At 52.2% G+C, this 14,565-nt stretch overlaps 1 protein-coding gene across 1 annotated transcript in view; it reads left to right on the top strand.

The window, feature by feature from the left end:
• Window positions 1-14,273, top strand: part of mcf2l2 (MCF.2 cell line derived transforming sequence-like 2) — an 83,005-nt gene extending 68,732 nt beyond the window's left edge. The window contains 6 exon segments of the mRNA XM_064329983.1: window positions 2,253-2,345; window positions 4,421-4,504; window positions 5,145-5,216; window positions 6,249-6,368; window positions 7,393-7,508; window positions 12,632-14,273. Coding sequence (XP_064186053.1) covers window positions 2,253-2,345; window positions 4,421-4,504; window positions 5,145-5,216; window positions 6,249-6,368; window positions 7,393-7,508; window positions 12,632-12,721 — 575 coding nt within the window. The 3' untranslated portion in view covers window positions 12,722-14,273.
• The last annotated feature ends 292 nt before the right edge of the window (window positions 14,274-14,565 follow it).

The raw sequence follows: 14,565 nt of genomic DNA, 5'->3' as shown, positions 1-14,565 counted from the left end.
CTCCTGACGGCGTTCCGGACTCTGTCCTCCTGACGGCGTTCCGGAGCGTGTCCTGTGTCCTCCTGACGGCGTTCCGGACTCTGTCCTCCTGACGGCGTTCCGGAGCGTGTCCTGTGTCCTCCTGACGGCGTTCCGGAGCGTGTCCTCTGTCCTCCTCATGACGTTCCGGAGCGTGTCCTCTGTCCTCCTGATGACACTCCAGAGCGTGTCCTCTGTCCTCCTCACGGCGTTCCGGAGCGTGTCCTCTGTCCTCCCGACGGCGTTCCGGAGCGTGTCCTCTGTCCTCCCGACGGCGTTCCGGAGCGTGTCCTCTGTCCTCCTGACGGCGTTCCGGAGCGTGTCCTCTGTCCTCCTGACGGCGTTCCGGACTCTGTCCTCCTGACGGCGTTCCGGAGCGTGTCCTCTGTCCTCCTGACGGCGTTCCGGACTCTGTCCTCCTGACGGCGTTCCGGAGCGTGTCCTGTGTCCTCCTGACGGCGTTCCGGACTCTGTCCTCCTGACGGCGTTCCGGAGCGTGTCCTGTGTCCTCCTGACGGCGTTCCGGAGCGTGTCCTGTGTCCTCCTGACGGCGTTCCGGACTCTGTCCTCCTGACGGCGTTCCGGAGCGTGTCCTGTGTCCTCCTGATGGCGTTCCGGAGCGTGTCCTCTGTCCTCCTCATGACGTTCCGGAGCGTGTCCTCTGTCCTCCTGATGACACTCCAGAGCGTGTCCTCTGTCCTCCTCACGGCGTTCCGGAGCGTGTCCTCTGTCTTCCTGACGGTGTTCCGGAGCGCGGCCGGCCGACCGAAGCCGCTCCGGCCAGCTGTTTTCTGCGCGGTCCGGGCGGCGGTGTTGGGAGCCGGTGCTCAGGCGGTCCGTTTGAAGCTCTGCCCGCTCTCGGCGAGCTCGCATTCCCTCTCATACGCTGCCAAAAAGCACAGATCTGTTTACCCAGGAAAGCCCACTCAAAACAATCTGTCTGAAATTCAGGGACGGGGCCTGACGACTTTGACGTCTGTGTTTGGTGGGGCGTTTGCTGAAGGCGAAGGTCAGCGAGCCGAAGGCGTAGACAGCGCAAGACTGCGGCCTTATTAGAATCCCCATTCACCTCAACCACCCACTTCCATCAGAGCCCCTGTAAAGGAAAGTTTTCATCAGTCTCTGTTATCCTTGCAACAGTCGGGTTGGAGCCCATGCAGTCTGTACGTTAGTTTCTTCTTTTGCAGCCATCGCTAAGTGATCTCCGGCAGGGATGAAAGTATAAATGAAAATGGCCGACAGCCTTGGTGGTATCTCCGTGTATTTGTGGTGGGTCGGGAAAGAGCCGAATTAAATTGTTAATGAAACTCTACCCTTTAGAGTGTCCTGCGCTTACTACCTAAAGTGGGAACAGTTGCCACGGCACCAGCGTTTGGTTTGTTTACACGGAACGGTCCAGCTAATTTTGGGTCATTTTAAACCACGTCTCTTGGTTGTCCAAAGGAAATTAGGAAAAAAAAAACCGAAATCCCAGAGTCTCTCCCGTTTGCTACGGCTAACTGTCGCGTCGGCGTTTTGGCATTTTGGTCGCGGTTAATGCGGTTAGCGACGCACAGTAACGTTCCCAGGGCATGGGGACCGCCCCCCCCCCCCCCATGTGGAGAAGTTAGAGAAAAGCAAAGAACTGATTGAAAACCATCTGGCTACACGTGTTTTAGAGGAGATCCGGGGAAAAATGAAGACTTGATGTATCGATCAACTGCTTGCTTTAGTGGATGAAAGAATAATGATAAATCTGAACCCCCATACATATCTGTGAGCAGATTATTGTATTTGTATTCATTTTTACAGTGCAGTCCAGCTTCATCTCCGGTGTTTCTGTCAGTTCCTGAGCTGTACATGTTTGAAACTTTATTTCTTTCATGGCCGTAAATGTGGACATTTCCTCAAGCAAAATGGCCATTTGTTGGGTGGCCATTTTGCTTGAGGAGAGGAAGGAGCTCCATGGCTTTATTGAAGAAGGAATTTGGCAGATAATACATGGGAGTGTAGCATAGTGGTTTGGAAACCGGCCTAGTAGCTCAGCGGTTGCAGGGTTGAATCCCAGATATGTGGTGGTTTAAGGTATGTGTGTGTGTGTGCACATACCATGCTCTGTAGTACTCCTGCTTTGCTCTTCCAGCTGTTACCTCTTCCTCTCTCTTCCTCTCTCTCTCTCCCTCCCTCCCTCCCTCTCTCTCTCTCCCTCCCTCCCTCCCTCCCTCTCTCTCTCTCTCTCCCTCTCTCTTCCTCAGCCGACCCGGTCGCTGGTGCTAATGACCGTGCCGCTCTGGCTAAAAAGCGTTTCACGCTGCAGGGTCTGGCCAACCGCCGGTCTCTCCCCTCAGGTAACGCCCTCCTCCGCCCTGTGATGTCATCGTCTTTCAAACCGCTTCTCGTCCCTCCCTGCCGTTCTGCTGCTACACCCCCGCCCCCCCCACACCACCCCCCCACCCCATCCCCCGAGCGTCAGTCTCATGTCAGACACAGTCCCACTCCTTCCCTAGGGTCTGCTGTGCTCCGGTTATTTACACCCTATCAGATAAAAGCGTGAAAACCTGGAGCTCAGCTGGCTGCTGTGCAGCGCTAACCGCTAGCAGGAGAGCTGGTAATCCGTGATTGGCTGGGATAAAGCAGGAAGCCCTGAGTCCCTGATATAGTGCCATACAGTGAGGTTCTAATGTAACCATCTCACTGTTGGCGTTTTTATAATGGTATCATAAAGATGGCTCAGCATTGGATGCTGGGCTACCCAGATAGAATTGGGTATAGATCTCTTAATAGCTTCACAAACCTTTGTGAGATGGACGAGTCTTTTTATAGTTAATCTCAGAATTACGCTTCTGTGTTGGCGTAGCAACAGTTCTTTTAACTTTACAGAATGCTAGCGCCGTTACAAAGCCGTATCGAATGTCAGGATAGGAACGTACCGTTAAAGCACCGGCTAACAAGGGAAATGGATTTTCCATTTGTATACCAGACTGTTCGCTGCTTTGATGCACTGCGTGCCTTTTCAGTTTTGAGCTGTGCTTTTTTCTTCTTCTTTAAAAAAGGAGCGCGGTTCTCGTACGCGAGCCGTACGTATTAGTATGCTCTGTGCGCTGCGCAGACTGTCGATAACTGCGCAGAGGTGAGTCGGTTTGTTATGGAGGAAAGATTGCTGAGCAGCCAGATAAATGGAAGCATTAGGGCCGTGTTCTGGTGCTTATTGGCCCACTGATGCAAATGCGGGCTGTGAACTTTAGTTGTCAATAAATTTCATCTTGTTAGCATATCCAGCATCGATTTTTCATCCGCGCCCGAAAAGCAGCCCTTTGCTGCGTGAGAACTCCGCGATTCCTCTTCATCAGCACGCCCTTCATCTTCATCACCCTGCCCTTCCTCCTCATCAGGCTCCTTTTGCTTCTTATTTTTCTCGCTTATCTTACGTTTCGCCCCCTTTCCCCAAATCAACTGCCCGACCGTTTGAGCAAACTGAGGTCATTAATGCTCGTTACCGTCTGGCTCTCTCCGTGAGGAGGATAAACAGCTTAGAGTTAGAATGGGGTAAACATTTTGATGCAGATCACTGGATTCTCCCAGAGAAAGTCTGCTGCCAGTGATTTAGAAGCCTGTCGCTCTTTGTCTGATGTTCTGTGTCTGGTGTTCTGTGTCTGGTGTTCTGTGTCTGGCGCTCTGTGTCTGGCACTCTGGCGCTCTGTGTCTGTTGTTCTGTGTCTGGCGTTCTGTGTCTGGCGCTCTGTGTCTGGCGCTCTGTGTCTGGCGCTCTGTGTCTGGCGTTCTGTGTCTGGCGCTCTGGCGTTCTGTGTCTGGCGCTCTGTGTCTGGCGCTCTGTGTCTGGCGTTCTGTGTCTGGCGCTCTGTGTCTGGCGCTCTGGCGTTCTGTGTCTGGCGCTCTGTGTCTGTCGTTCTGTGTCTGGCGCTCTGTGTCTGGCGTTCTGTGTCTGGCGCTCTGTGTCTGTCGTTCTGTGTCTGGCGTTCTGTGTCTGGCGCTCTGTGTCTGGCGCTCTGGCGCTCTGTGTCTGTCGCTCTGTGTCTGGCGCTCTGTGTCTGGCGCTCTGTGTCTGGCGCTCTGGTGTTCTGTGTCTGGTGTTCTGTGTCTGGCACTCTGTCTGGTGTTCTGTGTCTGGCGCTCTGTGTCTGGCGCTCTGGCGTTCTGTGTCTGTCGCTCTGTGTCTGGTGTTCTGTGTCTGGCGCTCTGTGTCTGGCGCTCTGGCGTTCTGTGTCTGGTGTTCTGTGTCTGGCGCTCTGTGTCTGTCGTTCTGTGTCTGGCGCTCTGGTGTTCTGTGTCTGGCGCTCTGTGTCTGGTGTTCTGTGTCTGGCGCTCTGTGTCTGGCGTTCTGTGTCTGGCGTTCTGTGTCTGGCGCTCTGGCGCTGTGCGGTTTTGGCGCGGGGCTAATCGCTAACGCTGCCTCTTCCTTCAGCGGCTCCGCCTAAGGAGACTGATGTCCCCCGCCGCTTCTCTTTAACCTCCTCTATCAGCGCCGCGGCCGCCACACGCACAAAAGGTAGCTGATTGCCCCCCCCCACCCCCCCGTCCCCCTCCCCATCCCCCCTCCTCTGCTCTTACACACTCTTTTAACTGCCTGGAGCAGGAACAGACCAGTTCGTTAGAGAGCCTTTGTGGAGAGTCAGCTGAAATAATGAAACCTGGAAAGAGAGAACCCTAACCCCCCCCCCCCCCCCCCAACTCGTCCTGCCCCCCCCTTTCCGTCTCAGTCATACAGGTTTTAAAGGCTTTATGAAATTCATGAAATGCATAAAAAAAACATAAATTTGATGCGCACAGAAAGGGATGGAGTGGAAGAATAGGGGAAACGGGGGACTCTGTTGAATATGAAATAAGTTCATTGGTAATAATGTGATGTTTTTTGATAAGCTGACATTTGGAACGGAGGCTGACTTTCACCGCAGAATCGCAAAAGGCTGTTATTGTTGGAATTCAGATTAGAATTTCAGCCCTCTCGAAGGGGTGTGGGGGAGGGGGGGTACTTCTCTCCAATCAAATCAAATCAAATCAAATTTCACAATCTTGCAGGTGATGCTAGAGAAGCATTAGTTTGAACAGAATGTTTTTCAGCCAGGAGAGGATGTTTCATTTATTAGTTAATGTGTTTTTAACGGCATGTTACCCTGTGCACTGTACAGGTCCTCTATCTGGTCACCTTAAAGCCAAAAGACAGGAAATTAAGAGTGACCCCACTCCACTGGGGTATGAAGGTATCCCATGATGCACCGGGGCTCTGCATGGGGAATGCTGACTTTATAGACGCAGTGTGTTTTGGTGTGACGTGTGTGTGCCTCTCTCTGATGTTTATGGTATTTTATTTGCATGGTATGCTGTAATGCAAATGGGGAAGGAGTGTTTCTGGCGTTGGAAATGACTCTGATATGAACGGGATAATTGGAATAATATTTTTCGGGTTATTTTCTGTGGACGCTTTTTGTTGCATGACGTACTGCATCACGCATGTCGTGTGTCGTGGACATTTTGTGTTTGGAGTTTTGGTGAAATTATGATTTCGCTTTTGGTGCATGTGTACGTTGTGACCGCGGTACATTGTGACTGCAGTACGTTGTGACTGCAGTGATGTACATTGTGGCTGCAGTAACGTACGTTGTGACTGCAGTAACGTACGTTGTGACTGCAGTAACGTACGTTGTGACTGCAGTAATGTACGTTGTGACTGCAGTAATGTACGTTGTGACTGCAGTAACATATGTTGTGGCTGCAGTAACGTACGTTGTGACTGCAGTAACGTACGTTGTGACTGCAGTAATGTACATTGTGACTGCAGTAATGTACGTTGTGACTGCAGTAACGTACGTTGTGACTGCAGTAATGTACGTTGTGACTGCAGTAACGTACGTTGTGACTGCAGTAATGTACGTTGTGGCTGCAGTAATGTACGTTGTGGCTGCAGTAATGTACGTTGTGACTGCAGTAATGTACGTTGTGGCTGCAGTAATGTACGTTGTGACTGCAGTAATGTACGTTGTGGCTGCAGTAATGTACGTTGTGACTGCAGTGATGTACGTTGTGGCTGCAGTGATGTACGTTGTGGCTGCAGTAACGTACGTTGTGGCTGCAGTGATGTACGTTGTGACTGCAGTAATGTACGTTGTGACTGCAGTAATGTACGTTGTGGCTGCAGTAATGTACGTTGTGGCTGCAGTAACGTACGTTGTGTCTGCAGTGATGTTGAAAGCAGTGTGAAATGCAGTAAACGGGTTTGTGTTCCACTGGCGCAGATACGTTGCATCACGCGATCCAAGCTCAGCGCAAGCGTAACAGCACTTCAGGTACGAGCGCTGCCGTGCCCCGATCTGCCTCACAGAGCGCTGTTGTGCACCGATCTGCCTCACAGACAGGTAAATCACAGGAGACTCTGTCCGGGACTCCATCACCAGCATCGCCTCCTCCTCGTCACAGTCCTTTTTATTTCATTTTTTATTTTTGGTCATGTAACCGTTCTTTTTCCTGTGGTCTTTGGTGTCTCTTTTGTTTCTGCATTTACTTTTATAGGCTGCATTTATTCATTTTTGAAGTGGCATTTAAACCATCAAATCAGCTTCTCCCTCGTGCCTGTCTGTGTTTTGGGGTACCCCCATGCGTACCCCCGTGCGTACCGTGCTTTGTGGGCCGAGCCTCATGATTGCTTCCTTCACAGGGTGCACTGTGTGTGATTTGTGTAGAGAGTGTGCTTGTTTCACGCTGTGTGATATTTGTTGTGTAGATAGTGTGTGTGATATTTTTGTTATGTAGACAGTGTGTGCTTGTTGAACGCTGTGTGATATTTTTGTTATGTAGACAGTGTGTGCTTGTTGAACGCTGTGTGATATTTGTTGTGTAGACTGTGTGCTTGTTGAACGCTGTGTAATTTGTTGTGTAGACAGTGTGTGTTGACATTTGTTGTGTAGACAGTGTGTGTTGATGCTTGTTGTGTAGATGGCGTTGTGTGCTGTGTAGACAGTGTGTGTTGATATTTGTTGTGTAGTAGACAGTGTGTGTTGATATTTGTTGTGTAGTAGGCAGTGTGTGTTGATGCTTGTTGTGTAGACGGCGTTGTGTGTTGTGTAGACAGTGTGTGTTGATATTTGTTGTGTAGTAGACAGTGTGTGTTGATGCTTGTTATGTAGACAGCGTTATGTGTTGTGTAGACAGGGTGTGTTGATATTTGTTGTGTAGTAGACAGTGTGTGTTGATATTTGTTGTGTAGTAGACAGTGTGTTTTGATGCTTGTTGTGTAGTAGACAGTGTGTGTTGATGCTTGTTGTGTAGATGGCATTATGTGTTGTGTAGACAGCGTTGTGTTGATGTGTGTTGTGTAGTAGACTGTGTGTGTTGTGTAGACAGCGTTGTGTTGATGTGTGTTGTTGTGTGTTGCTGTTCCAGGCTGGCCGCAGAGACGTCTCCCATCCATGGATAACGAGGATTTTGAGACCATCCCTTCCAGCGCCGAGGAGCTCTCCAACTCCTCCGACGCGGAGGACGAGTGCGGCAGCAAAAACGTACGTAAAACAGACGGGTAACCCCACCTGACCTGCCTAACTGACCGACAGGTACCACCTGACCCCTGCCTACACACGACCCACGGTAACCACCTGACCCTGCCCTTAAACCTGACCCGACAGGTAAACCCACCTGACACCTGCCCCTTACACACGACCTGACAGGTAACCCCACCTGACCCCTGCCCCTTAAACCTGACCCGTCAGGTAAACCCACCTGACCCCTGCCCCTCACACACGACCCGACAGGTAACCCCACCTGACCCCTGCCCCTTACCACGACCACAGGTAACCATGACTGTTACCACCCACAGTAACCCCTGACCCCTGCCCCTTACACACGACCGACAGGTAAACCCACCTGACCCCTGCCCCTACCACGACCCGACAGTAACCCACCTGACCCCTGCCCCTTACACACGACCCGACAGGTAACCCCACCTGACCCCTGCCCCTCACACACGACCTGACAGGTAAACCCACCTGACCCCTGCCCCTTACACACGACCCGACAGGTAAACTCACCTGACCCCTGCCCCTTACACACGACCCGACAGGTAAATCCTCCTCACTCACGCGCTGCAGACCCCGCCCCCTTTCCACCCTTTCCTTCCCTGGAACATTCACTCCTGCACTCCTTCCTTTCCTTTCACCATCCTCCTGTCCGTTCTCACTTCCTCTTCCTGTTCTGCTTTCCCATTCCCTGTTCTGGTTCTCTCTCCTTCCTTCCTGTTGCTCCCATTCCTCTTTACGCTCCTGAAGACCCGACCCGTCGTCACTGACGTGAGCGAAGACGTCCCTGACCTCTCGGGCGGGACTTGGTACAGTTCCTGAAAGCGGAACGACAGTGTGATGACGCTGCCCCTTACTCCGCCCACTGACAGGAGGCTGCCCCTTAGCTCCGCCTCACTGACAGGGAGGGCTGGCCCCTTAGCTCCGCCCCACTGACTTAGGAGTTGAACCACACTCCTCCTCACTGAACACGGACGGAGGGAAGGGTGCCGGCACTCCTGCTCCTTCACCACCTGACAGGACCCCCACCTCCCCGCCCCACTACAGCCGAATAGCACCCTAGCTCTCCACTGACAGGAGCCATGCTTCCCTTACCTACCGTACATACTGAACCAGACGACCAGGCTGCCCCTTAAGTCCGCCTTACTGTAATGCGCTGCAGGGAGTCCCCCTATAGCGTGCGATGACGGGCGCGGTGCCCTTTCACTTCTTTACCGTTACTGAAATGATCGAGCTTCCTCCTTACTTGGTCGCTTTTGCCTCCCCCTTCCCCCTGTCGCTTCCCTTACTCCCCCTGTCTGCTTCCCTTTCCCCTCTGCGCTGGCCCTTTCCCCTGCGTTCTGCCCCCTTCTGCCCCCGTAGGGAGGCCGCCCTTTCCGGCCACTGACAGGGGAGCCCAGGCCTGTCCCCTGAGTGGGAGACTTGTCGTCCTGGAGGAGCGGACACGGACAGGGAGGGCTGGCCCCTTAGCTCTGCCCCACTGACAGGGAGGGCCAGGCCCCCTTAGCTCCGCCCCACTGACAGGGAGGGCGGCCCCCTTAGCTCCGCCCCACTGTCTTTTTCACAGGAAGTTGAATCTCATTTTCTCGCCTCAATCACTGAAACACGGATATTTTCCGTGAGGGGAGGGTGCCGGGTCATCTCAGGCTTCACTGTCACTCTACCTGACCTGTGCCCCCCACCCTCAGCCACCCCCATCGTCATGCCGATATGCACCTCAGCATTTCTCTTAGTCAGGAGCCAATGAAAAACGATTACCCACCTACCGTACATATAACCAGGGCGCGCATCTTGCCTGTGTTTTATAAGGTGCTTTTTATCTGTAATGCGCTGCAGTTCGGAGTCGGCCTTATAGACCGTGCGGGATGTTTAACGGGCTTGTCGAGTGGACGTGTTTCATTCTGGCAGGGGAAACGCAAAGTTTACATGAATAATAGATTTAATATTCAGAGCATTCCTCTCTATGGAGATCTATGGTTCGCCACAAATAGAAACAGCTTCCAGAATCCGGCTCAAATGGCAACGGGCGAGCGTCTGTGCTAGTGTCACAGGCGGGCTTTGCGGTGTTTTTGGGGTGACTAATACCCCGCTCCTTTAATGCCGCTCTTTGGAATGCTGAGGAGAGACTGCTGTTTCATCAGCTGATTCATATTTCATATTTCATCTCCATTTCGCATCGTTTCCATCTCAGCTTTGAGCATTTAAAACTCTCATGATCTTGCTCGTCCGCTCGTCTCTGCTTTAAAGATGCAGGTCATTTTTTCCCCTTTTCTTCCCTGTAATTTTAAATCGGCAGCAGCCCAGCTCAGCCTGGCCTGGTGCTCCTGCAGTTTTCAGATTTTGGCACCCACACCGCCCTGTCTCTGATGGGACGAGTGACTCCCCAGGGTCCCGCACTCCCCTACACCTGTCTGGCAGCGAGTGTGTGTTCCGCGCTCTCCTACACCTGTCTGGCAGCGAGTGTGTGTCCCGCGCTCTCCTACACCTGTCTGGCAGCGAGTGTGTGTCCCGCGCTCTCCTACACCTGTCTGCCAGCGAGTGTGTGTCCCGCGCTCTCCTACACCTGTCTGCCAGCGAGTGTGTGTCCCGCGCTCTCCTACACCTGTCTGCCAGCGAGTGTGTGTCCCGCGCTCTCCTACACCTGTCTGGCAGCGAGTGTGTGTCCCGCGCTCTCCTACACCTGTCTGGCAGCGTGAGCGCTGCAGCTCGCTGTCTCTGCGCCGGCTGTTAGCAGCTTGTTTCTGTCAGAAATGAGGACAGTGCGCCTGTTAAATCCTGTTATTACACGCGCCTGACAACCGCGCTCCTGCACACGCTCAGTACGCACTCCCGCACGCGCTCAGTACGCGCTCCCGCACACGCTCAGTACGCGCTCCCGCACACGCTCAGTACGCACTCCCGCACGCGCTCAGTACGCGCTCCTGCACACGCTCAGTACGCGCTCCCGCACGCGCTCCTGCACGCGCTCAGTACGCGCTCCCGCACGCGCTCAGTACGCGCTCCCGCACGCACTCAGTACGCGCTCCTGCACATGCTCAGTACGCGGTCCCGCACGCGCTCAGTACGCACTCCTGCACATGCTCAGTACGCACTCCCGCACACGCTCAGTACGCACTCCTGCACATGCTCAGTATGCACTCCCGCACGCGCTCAGTACGCGCTCCCGCACGCACTCAGTACGCGCTCCTGCACATGCTCAGTACGCGGTCCCGCACACGCTCAGTACACACTCCCACACACGCTCAGTACGCGCTCCCGCACGCGCTCAGTACGCGCTCCCGCACACGCTCAGTACACGCTCCCGCACGCGCTCAGTACGCACTCCCACACGCTCTCCCGCACGCGCTCAGTACACGTTCCCGCACGCGCTCAGTACGCGCTGTGAGACAGCTGGGAGATTATGCGCAGCCACGCAGCCCAGGCTTCACACACAAACCGCTGACAGATTTTTGCTTAACCGGCACGTCCGATGATAGCGCTGTCAAAGGAAGCAAAAAAACAAAACAGAAAAACAGCAGTGAGAGCGCCAGAAATGGAAGGGTTTTGATCGGCCATCTTTGCTCTTCTCCCTCAGCTGCGGCCCAGCAGCTCACAGGCAGGAGTACAGAACAACAGACCCAAGCCTGAATATGATGGAGCGCAATTTAATGTTTAGCACAAAGATCAGGCTCAATATTTCAGCCTTACCAGCAGTCCCAAGCAAGCCCCACCTCCCAAACCTCATGTGACTGAGCATGAAGGACATGTGCGTGTGCGAGTCTGTGCATGTGTGTGTGCGTGTGTGTGTGCGTGTGTGTGTGTGTGCATGCGTGTGCGTGTGCGTGTGTGTGTGTGTGTGCATGCGTGTGTGTGCCTGTGTGTGTGTGTGTGTGTGTACGTGTGTGCATGCGTGTGTGCCTGTGTGTGTATGTCTGTGCCTGTGTGTGTGTGTGTGTGTGTGTGACCGTGCACGTGTGCGTGTGTGTGTGTGTGTGTGCGTGTGTATGTCTGTGCCTGTGTGTTTGTGAGTGTGTGCGTGTGTGTGTGTGTGTGCATGCGTGTGTGCCTGTGTGTGTATGTCTGTGCCTGTGTGTGTGTGAGTGTGCGTGTGTGAGTGTGTGTGCGTGCGTGCGTGTGTGTGTGAGTGTGCGTGTGAGTGTGTGTGTGTGCGTGTGTGTGTGTGTGTGTGTGTGAGTGTGCGTGCGTGTGTGTGTGTGTGTGATTTCAGCCCCAGATTGAAGGCCACTCTCTTTCGTGTTTTAGGCTAGTGAGGAATGTTATTACTCAGAAGACAGGGCTGATCCCACCCAGAATTCTGCAGCCGACAGGAGGAGCTCAGATTTACCGGAACACCGGTACTTTCCTGCTAACACACCCACTGCACCGGGGCTGCTAACCAAGCTCAACCCCCCCACGCCGCAGTAGAACGGGGGGGTCGTAGGGGAGGGGGAGCTGGGGGGAATAATCTTCTGGCTTTAAGATGGACAAATAGAGCATGAATTCTCTGCCGCATGTTCTCTCTCTCTGCTGACCCCACCCCCCCTTTGCTCTGCTCACGGCCACTGCCCCCCCTGAAACCCGCCCCCCGCCCGCTCATGTCTGCTGCCCACCACCCCCCCCCCCATGTCTGCTGCTGCGCTTTGCTGATGGCTTGGACTTCTGCCCTTTTCATAACAAGTGTCTGTTTTTTATGGCACGGGTTAAGAGGATGTCCAGTGTTCATTACTCCCTTCAGCAGTTTTACTGCATCACGCCTGGGGGGGGCAGGCTGAACCTTTATGACTGCCTCATATATACAGTACGTATATATTCATATATTTATATATATATATATGTGAGCCTTTTTTAGAAGAGGCAGGCCTTCATCACTGCAGTTCACTCATTCATTTAATTTTCATCTTTATTAATTTTTTGCATCATCACATCATGTCACATTCCTTACTCACAAATTTATTGATTTAATGATTTTTTTGGATCAGTGGATGGTTTATTCCCTCCCCCAGGTCATGTGACAGTAGCCAGGCTGGAAGTGGTTGTTGCTGGAGTCACCTCCCGTTCCCTGCTCCTGCCCCCGTTGCCTGTCACTCAAACAGAGACACTGAAGCCCCGCCCCCCCTTCCTTTCTTTTGCAGATATCTTCAGCGACATGTGCACCGCTGCTTTCACAGACACGGAGGAGCAGGAGGCGGAGTCTGTGGCTTAGGCCACAGGAAGTGGACTAGCTTATACAACCCAACAGACTGGTGGAACCCAACAGGCTTATGAAACCCAGAATAGCCCTGTAACCCAACAGGCTTAAGGAACCCAACAGGGTTATGAAAACCAGCATGGCCCTGTAACCCAACAAGCTTAAGGAACCCAACAGGGTTATGAAAACCAGCATGGCCCTGTAACCCAACAAGCTTGTGGAACCCAACAGAGTTATGAAACCCAGCATGGCCCTGTAACCCAACAAGCTTAAGGAACCCAACAGAGTTATGAAACCCAGCATGGCCCTGTAACCCAACAAGCTTAAGGAATCCTACAGGCTCGTGGAACCCAACAGGGTTTTAAAAACCAGCATGGCCCTGTAACCCAACAAGCTTAAGGAACCCTACAGGATTATGGGACCTTACTTGCTAATGAAACCCAGTACCCATCCCTGCACGCCCCCAGACTGTAAATCGCTCTGTCCCGGGACTGCTGTGGGGTTCTCCTGGGTTCCACCCTCTGCTCAGCCTCTCTGGAGAAACACGAGCCTCGGTCCTGTACATCAGATTGCCTTACACTGCAGCACCTGCAGCCGTCAGGTACTAAACACACACACGCACACACAATCACACACACACATATCCACACACATGAATATACACATACACACACACACACACACACACACTCAGCTGCCATGTCCTCTGTGGATCTCCGATCAGGGGGCTGGACCTGTGCTTCCTACGTTCCCCAGCAATGCTGCTGTGCCTTTGTCATGCAATACCGATACCTTCCTCCGGGAGGCAGCACAGAGCCATCGCTCAGAAAGAGCAGGACCAAGCCATGGGGAGACTGGAGCACTGAGGCCTAGGGCGAGGACTGCTGGTCAATGGGGCGACGGCCGGTTTGGAGACAGACTCTGTTGTGTTTTCATCTCCATTCGCTGCTGTCAGTCAGGCCCAGAACTGTACTGTTGGACTTCTATGCCAGTAGATGGGACACATTTTTAAAATTCTGCTTATTTGTTTTTTTTTTTTTTTTAACATTGGACCCAGTATGTTTTTGGATTGTTGATGACACAGCAGAAAACAAATACACCATCATTTCAAAAAAAAAAAAAAGAAAAAAAAAGCTTGTTAAAAATAAAAACAATCTAGTTCAATCATTTTTATACTTCTGAGACAGAGAACTTTTGGGGGCGGGGGGGGGCGGACTGAAGTAGATTGTTTTGTTTTTGCTTGGAAGAACAGCATTTGTATCAATTGACTGCAGGATGAAAAAGCTCCTATCTGAATGTAAATCAAACATCTCTGTGTAATTTCCATCTCCAGTTCTGCTGTCTGATGTATTAAACTTAGAGTGGTTGTTCACTTCAGCTGGTTTAAACTCATCAGCATTTTACTCCAGAGCGCCACCTTACTGTCATACCCATTTTTAGCAGGACTGGGAATTTCCTCCTAGCAATTGTTCCCCTTATTTATTTTAGTAACCGTCTACGGAAAAATATCATTATGGTAACATTGATATTTAAACAAGACATTTAAACAATGCAGTATAGCCAATGTGAGGTTTGGTGAATGTATTTCTTGTATGTTCTGTCTTTTTGCAATATTATGATTGGGTATTTATATATTTTTTTCCTTGAGCATGTCCTGACATCCACTTGGTTCACCTCAGTAATAGTCTGGCCATTAGAGGAAAAACATGCCCCTGGAATCTCTGATCTTTGTGTGCAGTAAATGACAGTTAATGCTAATTTAAACCATGCCATTAAAACAGATCACAGCGCTCGAACCCCAGCGGAGGTAAAAGATGCTTTTTCTGGCTTTGATATTTCAGGGGGATGAATGTCATTTTCTCTCAGTCCAAACAGAAT

This window comes from Anguilla rostrata, chromosome 4 (genome assembly GCF_018555375.3).
Source record: "Anguilla rostrata isolate EN2019 chromosome 4, ASM1855537v3, whole genome shotgun sequence".
NCBI lineage: Eukaryota > Metazoa > Chordata > Actinopteri > Anguilliformes > Anguillidae > Anguilla > Anguilla rostrata.
This window is presented reverse-complemented; position numbering and strand designations above follow the sequence as displayed.